This window comes from Podarcis pityusensis (assembly GCF_964106645.2).
Source record: "Podarcis pityusensis genome assembly, chromosome: Z".
In the NCBI taxonomy this organism is placed as follows: domain Eukaryota; kingdom Metazoa; phylum Chordata; class Lepidosauria; order Squamata; family Lacertidae; genus Podarcis; species Podarcis pityusensis.
Genome location: NC_138044.1, coordinates 877,726 through 897,284, shown reverse-complemented (window position 1 = coordinate 897,284; position 19,559 = coordinate 877,726). Strand labels below are relative to the sequence as shown.

The window sequence follows — 19,559 nt, the reverse complement described above, 5'->3', positions numbered from 1 at the left end:
GCGGGAGCTCACCCCGTTGCGGGGACTCGAACCGTCGGCCTTCTGATCAGCAAGTCCTAGGCTCTGTGGTTTAACCCACAGCGCCACCCGTGTCCCTAGTAGTAATAATAGTAGTAGTAGTAGTAATAATAATAATAAGAAGAAGAAGTAGTTTATACCCCACCTACCTGGCTGGGTTTCCCCAGCGACTTTGGGCAGCTCCCAACAGAATATTAAAAACACGATAAAACATCAAGGGAACTCCACAGCTTGGTTTTCTGTTTTACAGTGTTCATGTTAACTTAAGACATTGTGGGTTCCTTTGTTCAGTTTTGATACATGTGGAACTGTCTTATTCCAGGACGGGTGGAATGCCCATCTCTCTACTCTGACTGGCAGCAGTCCTCCAGGGTCTTCAGCAGAGAAGAGCGTTTTCTTTTCCCCCTTTTTTATAATTTTTACAACAACAAAACATCACATAAAAAAGAAAAAAACATACCGTATTTTTCGCCCTATAGGACGCACTTTTCCCCTCCAAAAATGAAGGGGAAATGTGTGTGCATCCTATGGGGCAAATGCAGGCTTTCGCTGAAGCTTGGAGAGCGAGGGGGGTCGGTGCGCACCGACCCCTCTCACTCTCCAGGCTTCAGGAAGCTATCCGCTAGCCGTGGGAGACGCAGCTCTCCCACAACTAGCGGAGAGCTTGCCGGCACCCAGAAGCTTGGGGCGCGCTGAATCCCCTGACTTCACCCTCGCCTCAGTTCCCTTGTTCTATGTTGTTCATGCATGTCCATAAATTCTTTACCTCATTTTACTTTCCAATTTTATACCTTATCTGTAATATTACAAGCATTTTTTTTGAAAAAATCCTGCTAATGTATTGACTTGTATGCATTGCTTTTGTATATATGCAATAAACATTCCCCATTCCTTTTTAAATTTATTGTCTTCTTGGTTTTGAATTCTCCCGGTTAATTTAGCCATTTCCACGTATTCCATTAACTTAGTTTGCCAGTCTTCTTTAGTGGGGACTTCCTCTTCTTTCCAGCGTTGTGCTAATAATATCCAAGCGGCCGTTGTTGCATACATAAACAAAGTCTTGTATTTTTTCGGTATGTCCAATCCTGTGATACCTAATAAAAATGCTTCTGGTTTTTTAACGAATGTTATTTTGAACATTTTTTTCAATTCATTATATATCATTTCCCTTTTTTAAAATAACCTTACATTGCCACCACATGTGGTTAAAAGTGCCCTCCGCTGCTTTACATATCCAACACTTATTATCTTTTGTTTTATACATTTTTGCTAATTTAACCAGAATTAGGTACCATCTGTATAATATTTTCATATAATTCTCTTTAAGTAAAACACAGGCCGTAAATTTCATGTCATTCTTCCATAGTCTTTCCCAATCTATCATTTGAATCCAATGAATTTGATTTTGAGAAGAGTGTTTTCAGTCTTCTTTGCAGATTTTTTTTTAGCTGGAGATGCCATGGATTAAACCTAGAAACCTTTGCAGGCAAGGCATGTATTCTGCCAGAATTTGCAGTGTTAATGTGTGTTTATATCTGTTTTTCTCATATCTATTTGTGTGCTCTCTCTTGTGGAGCAACTGGACTGTCCCTGAGGAGGTTTAATGGTATGATACTTGCTCTATTCATGCTTCCCAATCAGTTGAGAAATATTGTTGCGTTCATGGATAGCAGCTGTGGCTTTATTTTGTGCAATTGCATTTTTATTTTTTTAGCTGCAGACCTCATGTTGTGAGCAAAGTTGTTGAGTAGACAACACTCATGGTGCCCAATAAATGCTTTCTGCCCATACACTTTTCTCCAAGATGAAATGCATTGCAATATTCAGTGTGGTAACACCATGCTACATCATGGCTTCACCAATTCCCATGCGGCTTCAGTGCAGATGGTGTAGGCTGGAAGCATGTTATGAGGCTGACAAGGCAGGTCAGGTGCACCTTACAGATGCCTTTAATTGGCTCTGTACTGTGGTGTGTTCTGCTCAGGCAGACATTCAGCCTCTTGCCTTAGTTTTAAAAATAGGTATTTCCGCCTTCCCAGTACTGGCACATAAACATATACCACAGTGACACAATGAAGTATTTTTGCCAACTTTCAATTGTGTACCAACATACGGTTTCCGTATTATTAAGCTGCCCATCTGACTGGTTGCTCCAGCCACTCTGGGCGGCTCCCAACAGGATACTAAAAACACAATAAAACATCAAACATTAAAAACTTCCCGATACAGGGCTGCCTTCAGATGTCTCCTATTAGTTGTATGGTTCTTTATTTCCTGGGCATCTGATGGGAGAGTGTTCCACAGGGAGAGCGCCACTGCTGCCAAGAAGGCCAACTGCCTGGTTCCCTGTAACTCACTTCTCGCAGTGAGGGAACTACCAGAAGGCTCTTGGATCTGGGCCTCCATGTATGGACTGGACAACAGGTGGAGACATTCCTTCAGGTATACTGAGCCGAGGCTGTTTAGGGCAGAGGTTGGCAACCTAAGGCCCATGGGTCGGTTCCAGCCCATGAGCTTCCTGGAACCGGCCCACGGCTGTTCCGTGGATCAGCATGGAGATTCCGTGTGTTTTTTTCAGCACTATTTTTTTTCTCGCCGCAGGGACCAACTTCTGGGTTGGAAGAGCACTGGTAATAGCATGCGCACGTGCGCTCCATTGTCCCGGAAGTGTGCTGGAAATAGCTTGAGCGCATGCACGGGCATGCACGCTCTGGCCCACTGAGAGGTCTGCCGGGGAGTGGACCAGACCAGCCTCAAAAAACGTTGCCAACCCCTGGTTTAGGGCTTTAAAGGTCCACATCAACACTTTGAATTATGCTCAGAAATGTCCTGGGAGCCAACGTAGATCCTTTAGGACTGGTGTTACATGGTTTCAGCGGCCACTCCCAGTCACCAGTCTGGCTGCCGCATTCTGGATTAGTTGTAGTTTCCGGGTCACCTTCAAAGGTAGCTCCATATAGAGCGCATGGCAGTAGTCTAAGCGAGAGATAACCAGAGCATGCACCACTTCAGCAAGACAGTCTGCGGTCAGGAAGGGTCTCAGCCACGTAGCAGATGGAGCTGGTAGACAGCTGCCCTGGACACAGAAATGACCTGTGCCTTCATGGATGACTCCCAGGCTGCACATCTGGTCCTTCAGGGGCACAGTTACCCCGTTCAGGACCAGGAGTCCCCCACCCCCACTGCCCATCCCCGTCCCCCAGAAACAGTATTTCTGTCTTTCGGGATTCAACCTCAATTTGTTAACCTCCATGCATCTTCCAGCTGCATCCAGACACTCACACAGGACCTTCACTGGTTCCAGTGTAAATGAGGGGTAGAGCTGGGTATCATCCTCATATTGGTGAACACCCTTTTGTTTTTATCAGACTTTAGAGTAACTGATATTGGATCAAATTTATGGTGAATTTGGAACTGAATAAATGATGCATTGGGACCTTGTGAAATATTCAGGGAGGTTCAACTTCATAGAAGAAAGGGGGGAAAGCATTTTTTGGGGGGGAATCCCTTCACCATGGGGGTAGCCAGGATTTTTGTTGGGGGGGGCAGGACTTTGTTGAGGGGACAGGAATTTTGTTAGGGGGGCAGAACCGATGTGATTGGTCAGTTAGTTAAGTATCTTGGTGTTTTACTTGATACAGGGGGGCAGCTGCCCTTAACTCCTACGTGGGTTGATGGTAGGAGGGCAGAAAGACTTGGGCTCAGAGACCATTGTGCCAAAGGGTGAGCTTCCTCCAAGCCCCCTTCTTTTCTCTCCCGCCACCTCTGATAGCTTCAGAGACAGAGAGGAGAGGTCTGCCTTCTTCTTTGGCCCACTGGTGGCTTCCAGTGGAGAGTGGAGTTACAGCTCTTTATGTCAGCTGAGGTGTGCTCAGCCAAAACAAGTTACTGCCTCTCATCCCTACACGGTGCCTTCTGTCTGCTGTTAGGTATCCTTTTTTTGGCCGCAGGAGAAAATTTAGAAGAGCAGCCCATGACTGTAGACGGTTTGGATGACAAGCAGTGGGTTGATTTTGTGGCCTAGCATTTCTCTTTCTTTTTACCACTCCCACCCCCCCATTTAGACTGTAAGCGTGTCTGCTGTGGACACAATATTTTACTAATAACTGTCTAAACATGGCGGGAAAATGGCCTGCTCTAATAAATACGGAAGTTTTGGCATGTTTTGGTCTGACCTGGATATGCTCCTTTTGTTCATGCTATAATTTTGCATCCTCTCTTTGGCTCCATTGCTTTAATTAGGTCTGATAGGTTGTGATAGCAAATGCAAATCTAGGTCATTGCATATGTAAATGTGCAGCTGTAGCCTTGGCGGATGCCAGAGTCTATCAGCTGAGGTGTCCGGTCATTTCCCAGCATTAATGGGGCTTGGTGAGCCGACTTCTGTGGCTGAGCCATATTGCAAGGAGTGAGAACTTGTCTGCAGGAAACTATGCTGCTCTGCTCCCGTCTTTTGTTTTTTCAGGTGCAGAAGGCAGCAGAGAACTGCTCTTGGCATTCCTTTAATGCACTGATGTGCATGAGAATGTTATCATTACTTATTGCGTATTTCAAGCCTTTTATGCATAATTATGATACCTTGTTGCATCCTCTGTTTACTGGACTATATATTGGAGTGGGTGGTGGGGTTGTATGATGATAGAATTGCATAGTGCATATAAAGTTCAAGCCAGTAAAGTTCTGTGTAGAAGTTACTGCTCCTCATGTTTGTTGTCAAAAAAAGCTGTGATGTTTTGAGCTTCATCTGACATACCAGATTCTGGCTTAGCTACATGGGATGTAGTTATCCCTGCTACCTTTCCAGCTTCTAAGCCTGCACCCAGCTTTGAAAGCACAGTTCAGAATCATTGAGCTTTGCAGGACCTTTCCATCTCTGCAGTAGTTCCTATTGTCCAGTTACTGATTCATGCCAGCACTGGATCTCAGGCATCCTTCCTTGAGCCCACACAACAGTTGAGGCAAGGGCTTTCCAAAACAGTATTGAATACTGATTGGTTCAGTAAATTCTGCTAAAAATGGTGCATCTTGTGAAGTGGAATGTGGATCTTGTATCTCCTACTATACTGTAAAAACGTTACCAAGCCATTGTACCATTTGCTTTGGGGAAACCCTTGTTTTCATAGCAGGAAACGCCATGACAAAGTTGGTGCCATTTACAGTTAAAAGCTCTCAACTCCAAAATCCCTCAGGATATTGAATAGTGAAGGATCTGAATACATTTGAGAGGATGTGGGGCAGTTGTTTTTTCAGGGGGTGGTTTAAAGTAGACATTAGTAAATCTTAAGTTTTGTACAGCAGTACAGAGTTCAGTCACTCTGTTTCTTACAGCTTCTGACTAGTTCTTAATCTCTGTTTTTCATATGTTGTTGCTTTGCTGTTTTCATTCTTATTTACCATTTTGCTTGTTTTTATTGTTTTACTTTTTTTTAAAAAAAGTCCTTTGTAAATTGCTCTAGGAGTCATTTTTGGAACTGAAAAGCAAGGTTAACAACAACATTTCCTGACTTACAGCTAAATAAATAAATAAATAGCCACTGAAAGATTCTGTGGAGGCAACGTTTGAAACTGTCTTGGTTGGTAGGTTGATCCACCTAGCTCTGGGGTAGCCAAAGTGGTTCCCTCCAGATATTGGACTCCCACTCCTATCAGTCCCAGTGAGCATGGCCAATGGTTAGGGAATTGTAATCCAGCAACTTCTGGAGGGAGCTATCTTTGATCTAACCCAGCACTGTATTCTCTAGCTTGCAGCTCTCCCTGGTCTCATACACAAGTCTTTCCAGAGTCTCCTTCCAGTGATCCCTTTTACATAGTGGTACCATAGAGTTGACCTGAAACCCTGTTTGCAGAATGCTTTACCATTTGTCTATGGTCCTTCCCAGAAATAATGCCACAAACCACTCTTACAAGCATATAGCACTATAGCTCACCTTTATAGGCATCTATCTTCCTTTCACAGGTCAGCCTGATATAGGTGGCTCTGAAATACTTTTGCTGGGAGAGGTTTGATCTAGTGGAAGAGCTCTGATTCAGTTGCCTTCTGATTTAGTATAGCATTATGGTAGTAGGAATATATGTTTTCATTTAACCCACTATCCTCTTTTTCTCCTCAAACAGAGGCATCTGACTTCATACCCTTATCGCTGCACCTTAGCAGACTTTCAGATAGAGAAGAAAATTGGACGAGGACAATTCAGTGAAGTCTACAAGGCTACTTGCCTTCTGGACAGAAAACCAGTGGCATTAAAGAAAGTACAGGTGAGCATCGGAATACCCAAGTAAGATTGGATGAATGTGCCTCTTGGTGGCACAGATGGGCAAGTCGTGTACCTCTTTGCTTCTTGGAACTGTTTTTCCCTGTGGGTGGATCAGACAGCAGCTACTTATAGATATCCATTTGTGGAGTTGGCCATGAACCAGAAGCCTGCCTACCTTTGTTGTATAAAATGTTACAATCTTTAATATTTTTGGCTCCCTTCTACCATATGCTGTAGGCTGCATTTTGATTTTACATGGGCCTATTTTGGGCATCTCTTTAGTATACCCAAGCTACTCTCATATAAAATAGTGAATAGCCCTCTGATTATTAGGATGAATATCTACGCCTCTTTGCTTTTAATTAGTGCAGAGGAATATGAAAAAGAAGGCAATTTATTTTATCAATAGAAAAGGAGAGTCTAATTGTGTAACCCAAAAAGTCTTAGATCATTATTTGTACTCATTTCCTTGGCACTTTTCAGCGTATTCTTAAGATACACATTTATTTATACAGTATAATGTAATTACTTTGGTTTGTGTGGTTTGTTTGTTTGCTTGTTTGTGTTTATTAAGGTCAACAAATTGATGAGAAAACAACAAGCTTAATAATAATTTATCCAGTTGTATTTATGTGCTAAATGCTGGTGCTACAGTTTCTACTTTGTTTGCAGGTCTTTTTCATTCTTAAGAACCCCAAGAAACTAGGGAGCTTTAGAAAGGTCATGGTTGCCCAGGAGATAAGATAATTTAGGGATGATCTAAAATCTTAAACATGTGGGAACATCCATATTTTTTGCTTGACTTTCAACATGTAACTCTCTTTCCTTTTGAAGATATTTGAAATGATGGATGCCAAGGCTAGACAAGATTGCATTAAAGAAATAGACCTTTTGAAGGTAAGAATTTCTCCAGACCTTTGACGATTATCTGGGAATGGAAAAGATTATTGTTTTCTGGTGTAACTTGAGAAAAGTGGTGTGTGGTTAGAGGCCCTTGAAGCAATCTATGATCTCCCACTATTGTACTTAACTCCTCCTTTTTTGGATGGTGTGTGTGTGTTGCAGAATGGCAATAGAGAGTTATCTTTAAGATTTGTATGCTTTTGATGGAGGGAGCATAATCTTTTTCTTTTGTACTGAAATGATCCCCTTTCTGTGTCAGTGTAGAGCTGAGGAGATGTGCTTCTTCCATACTTTTCTTTCCTTGGAAGAAGGCATGAGACTCTGTTCTGGCTCTAAACCAGCGTTTGGACTCCATGCAGCTTCATTGCTAGATTAGCCATAAAATGAGATTACACCAGAGCTGTTCTGTGTGAGGAAAGAGCAAAGAATGCCAAACCAAACAAAGTGAAGATAATCAGTAATGCCTTTGGGTGTTGTAGCGCTCTATACAAAATAAGGCTTGAGTGAAGGTGGAGGGGAAGAGTCTCCCATATGGTACTAGATATATTCAGAACATTATGTCCACATATGTTAGAATCAAGGAGAAGTGAAATCAAAACCCTCAGAATGACAGGGGAATTGAGATGGTCAATTATCATCCCTACTGTATAAGATGTCCAGAGGCAACTGCAGATCTCCCTGTGCCAAGCTTACCAGGGAGCCAGATGTTAAGTTGTGAACGCTATATTAGCTGGGCTGTGAAGACAAAAATGAGGAAAGATGATACACTGGAATAATTAGCACTTTCTTCTCTGGTTCCCTGTGTATTTTCTGAAGGCATTTTCCTTCCTTCTCTGGCTTCACCTGCATTCCCTAACATTGTCCTTGTTTGGCCAAGGTTCCCCTGCACAAAGTGGGAGTTAGGCTGGAACCTGACACTTCAAGGCATTGCAGAATGATGATTTTTGAACTATGAAAAGAACAAGCACAATGTGTGTCTTATTTTGAGTTAAATAATTTACACCCTACTTTTTCTGCATATATTTCCAAAGCAGTTTAATGTCTACAGCTTTCTATTATTTTTCACTCGGGCATTAGGAAAGCTTGTGGACAGGTGATGGGTTAAGTTGCTGGGATGCTGCCACGTTTCGCAAAGAAGGAGTCTAAACTGAATTGAGAGAGTGCTTACACAAAGATCTAGGTAGTGCTAGTGGAATTTACCAGAGCAGCATGCAGATAAATTGGTCCATGACAGTAGTAGTAGTAGTAATAATAATAATAATAATAATAGTAATAATTTATTATTTATACCCCGCCCACCTGGCTGGGTTTCCCCAGTCACTCTGGGCAGCTTCCAACAAAATATTAAAATAAAATAGTGCATCAAGCATTAAAAGCTTCCCTAAACAGGGCTGCCTTCAGATGTCTTCTAAAAGTTTGGTAGTTGTTGTTCTCTTTGACATCTGGGGAGGGCATTCTACAGGGCGGGTGCCACCACCGAGAAGGCCCTCTGCCTGGTTCCCTGTAACTTGGCTACTCGCAGGGAGGGAACCGCCAGAAGGCCCTCGGAGCTGGACCTGAGTGTCCGGGCTGCACAATGGGGGTGGAGACGCTCTTTCAGGTATATTGGGCCGAGGCCATTTAGGGCTTTAAAAGTCAGCACCAACACTTTGAATTATGCTTGGAAACATCCTGGGAGCCAATGTAGGTTTTTCAAGACCGGTGTTATGTAGTCTCGGCAGCCGTTCCCAGTCACCAGTCTAGCTGCCGCATTCTGGATTAGTTGTAGTTTCCAGGTCACCTTCAAAGGTAGCCCCATGTACAGCGCAGTAGTCCAAGCGGCAGTAGTCCAAGCGGGAGATAACCAGAGCATGCACCACTTTGGCAAGACAGTGGGCAGGCAAGTAGGGTCTCAGCCTGTGTATCAGATGGAGCTGGTAGACAGCTGCCCTGGACACAGAATTGACCTGCACCTCCATGGACATCTGTGAGTCCAGAATGACTCCCAGGCTGCGCACCTGATCCTCCAGGGGCACAGTGACCCCATTTAGGACCAGTAGTGAATGGAATGGAGGCATAGTTGGAGGCACATGGGAGTCAGAGGGATTCAGGTTGTGAGAAGGAGGCCGGCAATCTCTGAGCACTGGCATCTGTAGAAACAGTGTGCTGTGGAGCTGTATGGCACAGGCAGCTAGTTCCTGTTGTGTAGGACCAATGGGATGACTTGTCATTGCTCTCCAATCTTGGCCCATCATTTCTTGAGCTTGGAATTGAGAGGCCAGCTTGGCCTGAGGAAGGTATTTCTGATGGATGGAAGTTGCTGTGCTAGCAAGACAACCACTATCTTCAGCATCCTTTTCTTCAATACCCAAGACTCCTGGTACCAAATTTGATTATTTTTCTTTTCTAGAATCACTTACAAGGACTTGGTTTGTGGTACTTGCCTTGCAGGACACTGGTGGATTTGCAGCTGTCTACAAACTTGTTTTACGAGTGGTTTACAAGTGGTCAAACACTTGCATGCATGCTGCTCAAAGCATGGTAGAAAGTCAGTTTGATAAATAATATTGCATTGCAAAGGCATGAGGGATCTATTAGTAGTTGTTGCCTATCGGGCATTCCTTTCAAATGTATCCAAGTTTTTGACTGAAAGTTCCAACCAAATCTGACAGATTTTGCCCAAGATGTATATAATTCAGCTCTGAAGAGATGAACATACCACAGCAAAGATCTAAATGTCAACTTGAGATGCAGTTTTTAATGACATGATGCAGGTCAGCGTTTTTTGATAATTTGGTTCAGGTGCCAGATTTTTCCCACAGAGTCTAGGAGGGCAGAGTTGTTCAAGGATTTGTTTAGAGGCAAGGGGACTGCTTCAGTCTGTCTGTCAGCATCAGCAATTGGAATGCGCTTTGATCGGTCCTGCACAGCTAATAACATGTCAAATAAATATCTGCAACTCATTTCTTGTTAATTGATGGCTCCCTGGACAATTGCTCTTACAAATAGATGCAGACTGAAGGCTGTTTTGCTATGCTGTACAAAAGCAGAGGTAGGGATAATGTATACTTATGCAAAAATTTCATACTTGTACAGTTTATCCAAGAGAAAACAAGTTAGCTTATGTTCTGCAGTCTTTGGGATGTATTGCAGGGTTGCTCTGTGGAAACAAGTAAAGTTCTACCATTAACTCTCAACTACTCTCTGCCCTGAGACACAGAACACACACACACACACACACACACACACACACACACAGTGTCGCCTGCACAGCTCTGAAGTATGCTTTGAAACTTCAGTTTTTCATCTGTACAATTAAACAAGTTGGGTATTATTTGGTTTGCTTTATTTGCTATTGTTTCAGGAAATGCCTCTCACTTCGAATACCGGCCGCATCAGATAGAGATAGTTAGGCTTACAATAAGAGCAATCATATTTATGATGGTTACTTGTGGTAATATATAAAGTTGCAGCTTTTGTCACAAATGAAGAAACATATTTTTCAGTTGTTTAAAAGGAAATATACCATTTTTAAGCATTCAGTCATTACAATAGATAGAGCCATTCTGATATAATCTAAACATATTAGTCAGAAAAGGTGAAGACCTCATCTCAGTGAAGTAGTAAGTCTGTGGTTCACGTCTGGGGTATTTGGGCGTGTGGGTGGTTCAGAGAGGTGTACATGAATCTCTTTTGGTCTGTAAGCTTGCCTTGTAGCCCCTCTCCTTCTGGGAATGTTATCCCTGCAAGGCTCTTCGTTCTGTGTCCCTGGATTCCACCTCTTCACGCACCAAACCTGTATTTACACTTTCTATGCATTGTACTTAGAACAAGATTGTCATTTACAGAAAAGAAGAAGCAAGGGCTGCTTTAATTATTGTGTTACAACATATTGTTTCTTATTTGGAGACAAGGGAGAAGAAATTTAGATAGCTCAGTTGGTAGAGCATGAGATTCTTAACCTCAGGGTTGTGGGTTCAAGCCCCACCCTGGGCAAAGTATTCCTGCATTGCAGGGGGTTGGACTAGATGATCCTTGTGGCCCCTCCCTTATAACTCTACAATATTCTACGACTCCGTGAAAGAATAACCAGTTTTAAATTTTGCATTAAACTTTTATGCCTACTATGTTAATCGAGGAAACCTTAGTCATTGGGAATTAGACCTTCTAAAAAGTCGTGGCTGCGGCGGTGGACTGGGAGAATGAGGAGCACTTTCTGAACAGCAAAGAGAGTAAAAGCAGCTAGTAATGTGGCTCTAAACATCAGCTGGCCTGCCAGCATCACTCTCTCCCGTTAGTGGCCACTTGCATTTTTGCATGCCTGTCGCTGAGAGTGTTGCTCTGCATATACATCAGGCATTTGCTTCCATCAAACTTTTCAGCAGCATTTACAAAATGAGAGGGTAGCAGTCGCCTGAGCCAGAGTGTTTATGTGCATTAGAGGATGAAGCCGGAGTGAAGGTTCTGCAGGTTTCCCCCCCCCCCCCATGTCAAAAGGCAGAAATTTCAAACAACCCTATTAGTATACAAATGCACTCGCTGGCATTGTTTCTTGTGGGTGCAGGAACTCCAGGTAAATGTGGTACTTGGAAAGAACATGAGTCTGAGCAGGGCGCTCTGGAGGCAGAGTTTGGTCCTGAATGCCTGGGTGGGAAATCTGCATTTAATGAAGCACACAATAGCGGGAGACATAATAAGGAGCTGGCCAGAATTGTGACTGGAAAGGAAGGCACTTGGGTGCATAAGACGGCACTTAAAGTATTCTTGGTAAAATTGTAGTTTCATAGCTGCCTAGTGAGGATTTATTTTAGTCCTTCATTTTCTGGGTAGTATCCAAAAGGTCAGAACTTGCCTTTTTGGTTTGATTTAATATTGTGATGCTGCTTTATAACAAGCAGGTTCATAAAAGTTAACAGCAAAAATAACAACAAATAGAAATTCAAAGCTAGAACCAGTTTCCATCAAAAAATATTAGCAGGTTATACCTAGCAATGTTAATGTAATATCAATCAACAGTATATAAATATTAACAGATGTATTTATCTATTTTAAAAAAGGCAAATAATATCCCAATCAACATAATCATTTCCAGTTGTTTATGCAACTGACTCTCCAATTCCTCTGTGGTAGCTGTTTGACTGGGGCACATGAAATAAGCATTGTGAGGTCCTCATACGCCCACAAAACCTCCTTGTTTGTCATGTCCACATTAAGCCTACAAGATGTAGGTGAGAAATGTTTTTTGGTGTTCATTTTATTCCAAATTGATCATATTCTGGAGATGATTGTTCCTCATTTTTAGTATGAATGTGATGCTACACTTACTTTTTTAAATAATGATTACTAGCTTTTTGTAGTGAAGGACACTCAAGACAAAATACAGAAATAAAAACCGTATCAAGGTACAATTATTATTATTATTATTATTATTATTATTATTATTATTATTATTTCATATTTTCAAAAAGAAAACATACTTTTTTAAACAGACACATACATATACACACAGACATATACACTTATTTTCACAAAACCATATTCATGTCAATACCTTTATGGGGTTCCCTGAACCCCAGGACTTCCTCCCACCCCTCCCCTGGCTTCCATAATTCTTCCCCTTTTAACTGCCTCTAATTACTTTATCTAACTTTGTTATACTCCATTTTTATCCTTTGTTAATTTAAATTACAAGCATTATGTGAATCCTGCTAATGTTTTTAAACTCTTACAGTGTTCTTTAATGTATTCAATAAAGCTGTACCATTCTCTACTGAGGTAATTTGTATGTTATGTCCCACATCTTTTGCCCAATGAATCATTACAGATTTTACTTCTTCATCTTTTGTTTTCTACTCCAGCCCCAATTTATACATTTTTGACAGAAATTTTTCATTATTTTCCAACAGTTCTCTCTGCAATCTTGAAAATTCTTTACCAAAACCAGCTCCTTTATCCAGCCTAAAATGTCATTTAATTGATGATATTGGAGCCAATCAGTTAACAGATGTTAATTTTTTTTTACATTAAATTGATTTTCTTCCTCCTCAATTAACAATTCTCTATATGTTGCCCATACCTTTTCCATATTAGTTATTTCTACTGACAACGCTTCTAATGGTGATAGCCACCGTGGGGTTTTGTTCTCTAATAGGTTCTTGTATTTTTCTCATACAGCATAAGTGGACTTTCTGATAATATGGTTTAAAAATCCCTCATGGATTTCCCCCTACCTTTGAGGGAGTTGGTGACACTGAGAAGTCCCCCATCAGACTCTTGCCTTCCCTGCTTCATGCCTACCTGTGACCCATTATGACACCCTGGTGTTCTGTACATTCATATAGTGATTGTCCTTCTACTCTGTCTATTTGCAGCAATTGAACCACCCCAACATAATCAAGTATTTGGATTCATTTATTGAGGACAATGAACTTAACATTGTCTTGGAACTGGCAGATGCAGGTGACCTCTCTCAGATGATTAAGGTAAGGAGAAGCCTTATTCTTGAGGCTACACAATTACTTTGCTAAAGTAAAACTTTAAAAATTGGAATCAAGGGTACATGGGGAAATGGAGCACTTAAAAGTCAGCACAGGGTGGTGCATTTGTCATATAAGAAACTAGAAAAAACTTCCCAATTTCTGTTACTGACTTCTAGCAGGAAGCAGCTAGAGGGCCGAGCAGCCAAGTGCCCTTTTCCCAGCCTTGGATCAGAGGTATAACTTGCTATAATCTTAATAATTTGGGCCAATGCTAGTGAATTAATTTATAAAGTATTAAAAACCACTGGATCACAAAGCTCTCTAAGTTTCGTACATCATAAAATAGTAGATGCAGCCAGCTGTAATTCACAGAACAATTAAATATGCATAAAATAATTATCAAAACACTGATAAGAATCAATGAAATGTTTAACAATGAATATAGGTAACTAATTTGTATGCCTGGGTAAAAAAGGTAAAAGGTAAAGGACCTCTGGACGCTTAAGTCCAGTCAAAGGCGACTATGGGGTTCAGCGCTCACCTCGCTTGTCAGGCCGAGGGAACCGCCGTTTGTCCACAGACAGCTTTCCAGGTCATGTGGCCAGCAGGACTAAACCGCGTTTGGCGCAACAGGACACTGTGATGGAAGGCAGAGCGCACGGAAACACCGTTTACCTTCCTGCCTGAGATTAAAAAAAAGGTGACCAGCAGGTTTCTGAAATGTTACAGCAAAAGTGTCTGCCTCATGGCTATTGGCAGAGAGTTCTAAGGCACAGGCGCTGCCATGCCGAAACATTGGCTCCTTGCAAATGAATGAAGATTAAGCGGCACTTAGAAGAGGGCAAGTTCTGCAGGTTGAAACAGTCAAATAGGCAAATATGGGGCAAGGTGCTTTCTCAAGGAAAACTGGTTCCGAGCACCAAGGGCTTTATATAGCCATAGTAAAACCTTGGACTTGGCCTAGTAACAAATTGGCAGCCATTGAACTGTGAAAGGCAGTTACCCTCTTTGACCACATAACTTTTTCTGTACTGATATTCAGTTGATGGGCGCTTCTAATTCTTAGGCAGCTACTGAAAGCTTTTCCAATGGCTCTTGACCTTCTTTGCTTTAAGGCGTGAGACTTTGGGGGGGGGTTCTTTCCCTGTGCTGCTCTCGGGAATCCTTGTGTGGGGGAACCTGCTTCAGCTCAGCTGTTGTCACCTGGTTTTCAATCGTTTCTTACATGTTAATCTGGAGACAGGCATTCCCTGTGAGAACAGATGTAGCCGCTCATTTTTCCCCCGTTTTGCCGCCACTGATTTGAGATTATCATAAATGATCGTTTTAGAAAGCTCACCACATGCCAAGAAAACCTCAGCTTATATTGAATGAATGAATCTTTATTTGCATTAGCCATAGCAATAAAACAACAATACGATATACAAAGAATAGGAGTAAAAAGTCAATTATATAAAATACATTTTTGGGTTTTGAATCAATAGTCAAATAGTGGATCTTATTCTGATTGCCCCAGCTAAAAGCCTTGCCACCTTTGCTGTCACCTGGTCATCTTGATCTGCCAAGAGAAAGGGCAGTGTGGCTGTGGCTGGGCAACCTGGAATGGACAATAAAAGAGGGGTGATAACCTCATTCCTCAAGTCTTTATAAAGAGTGCAAGCCAGAAGGGCATGCACCACCGATTCAGTACTGCCAGCTCCACAGGGATGCCATCTCCACGGTACTGCCATTTCCACATAAGCGTTTTTCATGTGGAATCTGTTGGAATCATCCCTTCAGTACAGCCAAGGGCAAGACATTCAATCTTGCGAGAGTAAAAGCGCGTCTATATTTTAGAATTGCTAGGTTATGCAGATAGGGTGCCAGAGAGTCGAAATGGGAAGGTGGAAAATAATCATACCATGGGCAAAATTTCCTTATTGTGGCCAAGTTGTTCTGACGCTCAATATCATTTAGGCGCTGACAAGTTAGACTGTTTGCTTTACTAAAACCCAAAGTGAGTAGCTGTTGTGGTGATAACCCACAAGAGTGAAGTTTTTGATAGACAATTTTAGTCCAGGGGCTGTTGTGACAATCTTACAGCACTAGGGACTGGGGGGATTTTAGTTTAGGTGAAGCCAATAGTGAAGTGTCCTACGCCAGATCCATAATTCTACCGAGGGAAGATTAGCCTCTAGCTGTAATGAGGTGTTTGGGACACAGGGTGGTACAGAGAAAATTTGCCTTAAGAGCTTTGATTGGTCAGCTTCCGTAGATCCAAGGGAAGTGCCTGTCCAGATCTGAGCCCCATACAATAACTGTGCTAGGGGTTTAGCTTGGAACACTTTCAGGACCGATGGTATATGTTTACCACCTTTTGTGTAGAAGAAGCATGTCAGAATTTTGGTGCTTTCGGATGCTTTATCTTTTGCAAATTTCTGGTGTGCTCCCCATGACTCTGTAGACTGGGAAATAAGGCCAAGATATTTGAAAACTTTGACCTGTTCAATTAGCTGGTTGTCCGTGCGCCATCTATAGTTTCTTGAGAAAACCATGGCTTTGGTTTTCTTGTAATTCACGGTCAGCTATTCTCTCTGGCAGTATCCTGAAAATGTTCTCATAGGTATTTTTAGGCCTACTTTTGTTTGGGATAGAAGAACTGCATCATCTGCATATAATCGAATTAAGATGGGTTTTGTGGCCAATTTAGGGGCATGATACAGCTTTCAAATTGATGAAGGCTGCGTAAAGCACACCATGTGGTTTCTTAGCATACTTGTCTCTGAGATGTGCTAGGATAAAGCAATGATCTAGGGTGGATCTGCCCTGCCTAAATCCTGCTTGCTCTTCAGCAATAATAACATCATCATCATCTGTCCTGATGGCTAGTTTGTTATAGAGGGGCTTTCCAGCTTATATTTTTATAACCATGCTTGGGCAAAGCCAGGTCAGTTCCACTCATATAATAATAATGAGCGGCAACCGTATGGGATGCTGCACATTGCAAAGTCTGTACAGGATCCCGCACATGCGCACTCCGTACGGGCTGCTGCTTGCACGTGGCAGCCATATAGGCTGCCACTTGTGCGGGGTCTGTACGGGCTGTCACTTGCATGACGACTGTACAGGTTGCTGTGCCAGTGGCATCCCGTACAGACTGCGCATGTGTGGCATCCTGTACGGAATGAGCACATGCACCAGCCCATACAGTCGCTGTGCAAGAGGCAGCCTGTATGGACGGTGCACGAGAGCGGCAGCCCATACAGACACCTCATGCATTCAGCCTATCTACCACCGGGGGGGGGGCAGGGGCCATCTTACCAACCGGCAAAGAGTGGCATCTGGGGCGGCCCATCCCCTCTGCCCCCCACTTCATTCACCCCTGGGCGCCACTCTTTGCCGGTTGACAAGATGGCCCCTACCTCCCCCTGGCAGTAGATCAGTGGCAGAATGCGTGAGCAGTCCATATGGGCACAGCTCGCGCAGCGTCCGTACAGGCTGCCGCTCCCGTGCACCATCCATACAGGCTTCCATACAGCCTGCCTCTTGCACAGCGACCATATGGGCTGACGCGCATGCTCATTCCATACGGGATGCCACTCGCGCGGCAGGTAGAGGGCCTTCTCGGTAGTGGCACCCACCCTGTAGAAGGTAACTTGGCTTCTCGCAGGGAGGGAACTGCCAGAAGGCCCTCAGCGCTGGACCTCAGTGTCTGGGCAAAATGATGGGGGTGGAGACGCTCCTTCAGGTATCCTGGACCAAGGCTGTTTAGGGCTTTCAAGGTCATCACCGATACTATGAATTCTGCTCGGAAACGTACTGGGGGCAATATAGGTCTTTCAAGACTGGTGTTATGTGGTTTCGGCGGCCTCCCCCAGTCACCAGTCTAGCCGCTTCATTCTGGATTAGTTGTAGTTTCCGTGTCAACTTCAAAGGTAGCCTCACATAGAGCGCATTGCAATAGTCCAAGCGGGAGATAACTAGAGCATGCACCACTCTGGCGAGACTTTCTGAGGGCAGGTAGGGTCTCAGCCATTCATCAAGGATATAAGACCAGGCTCTTAGATACCACTTGGGTTTAGAATGTCTGATTCTGTGGGAATTTATTGGGAATTTCTTAAGGCTCTGATCCGAGTGAGGCATGTATTGATTATTTTGCTGTTCTGCTGGTCTTCCCTGCAGACTTAAGAGCCCTGCCCACGCAGTGCAGTACAACATCTCTGTTTTGAGTTGGCTTTCAGTGACCTGAGCAAGTCCCAAGGTTCATGTTAGCACAATGTTTTCTTCATATAATCTGTTCCAAGATTCTGAGATGATGTGATCTAAAAGAACTCTTGGTGTGGCCAAGTCAGCACTTTGCATGGAAGCATTCTCTTTTCCTGACAGTGTTTACTGTCAGGAGTTCAGCCTGCACTTGAGTAGGACCCTGGCAGAAAGGCATGCCTGACTAGCATGTTCCCTCCCTCCTGGTCTTCCGTTTGGGAGCTTCAAAAGCTTTCTTAGCCCAAACATCACAGCGACCGGCTCACTTAGGGATCCGCAGAGTTTGCGCAACTTGCATGACAGACCTCAGCAACTCAGCATTTCGGCTAATCTACTTTATTTACATATCAACACACACACGGAGCACTGCAACATGGCTCCCTCTCTCTCTAGCATCAGACAGCAAAGAGAAAAAGAACAAAGGACAATAGTCCCACTTCACGGAACACAAACATCCTGTCTCCGTCACTTCCCACTCTGTGGAGTCAAAACATACACCGTCATGTGATAGACAACAATCCCATGATTGCAACCATAGACCAGGAATTCTAACAGGCAGGCAATGGCTTATTTCGGACTTGGGCTTCTTACCTTTACATTTCTGAAATTTATTTCTTTATATACCACCTTTTCCTCTTAAATTGTTCAAAGTGATGTACATGGTTCTCTCATCCCCGTTTAATCCTCACAAATACCCTGTGAAGTAGGCTTGACTGAGGGACAGTGACTGGCCCGAGGTCACCCAGGGAGCTTCATGGCTGAATTGGGATTTGAACCCTGGTCCAACACTCTGACCCCTCTAATCAGTACACCACACTGGTCTAATATTTGTCTGCTCATAATTTCAGGACACACTGTCAGGGAGGGATTAGAGTGAACAGTTCACAGAACATGAATAGGTATTAAAGAATTTTAACATGGGCAGGGATAATAAGAAAAGAGAGCTTAATGTGGAAAATAGCATAATGGGCTCTTCATTATTATCAGCAGGACGTGAGCTCCGTCTGCTGTCGTGATTCTGGGTTATTGATTATTTCCTTTCCTTCATGGAGCTCAAGGTGGTGTGCATATTTCACCTCATCTCCATTTTCTCCTCACAACAGCCCTGCGAGGTAGGTTAGACTGAGAGTGAAGGACTGTACAGTGGTACCTCGGGTTAAGAACTTAATTCATTCCGGAGGTCCGTTCTTAACCTGAAACTGTTCTTAACCTGAAGCACCACTTTAGCTAATGAGGCCTCCCGCTGCTGCCGCACCACCGGAGCACAATTTCTGTTCTCATCCTGAAGCAAAGTTCTTAACCCGCGATACTACTTCTGGGTTAGCGGAATCTGTAACCTGAAGCGTCTGTAACCCGAGGTACCACTGTACCAGGTTCACCCAGTGAGCTTCATAGCCAAGTGGGGATTTGAAACCTGGTCTTCCATGTTCAAGTCCAGTCTTCTAACCACTACACTAAATGACTCTCAGTAAGTACAGTCATACCGCGGGTTACAGCTGCTTCAGGTTGCGTTTTTTCAGGTTACGCACCTGCCAAAACCCAGAAGTACTGGAATGGGTTACTTCTGGGTTTCGGCAGCCGCGCATACACAGAAGCGCTAAATCACGCTTTGCGCAGAAGTGCCGAATCGCAACCCACGTGTGCGCAGATGCACCGCTGCAGGTTGTGAACGCTATGGGTTGCG

General features: G+C 43.4%; 1 protein-coding gene across 3 annotated transcripts in view; it reads left to right on the top strand.

Moving 5' to 3' along the window:
* The window catches only part of NEK6 (NIMA related kinase 6), a 98,053-nt gene that overhangs the window by 45,212 nt on the left and 33,282 nt on the right, over positions 1–19,559 (top strand). For all 3 annotated transcript variants that reach the window (XM_080990999.1, XM_080990998.1, XM_080991000.1), the window contains 3 exons: positions 6,133–6,273; positions 7,107–7,169; positions 13,526–13,636. In XM_080990999.1, the coding sequence (XP_080847125.1) occupies positions 6,133–6,273; positions 7,107–7,169; positions 13,526–13,636 (315 nt within the window). The remainder of the gene's footprint in view (positions 1–6,132; positions 6,274–7,106; positions 7,170–13,525; positions 13,637–19,559) is intronic.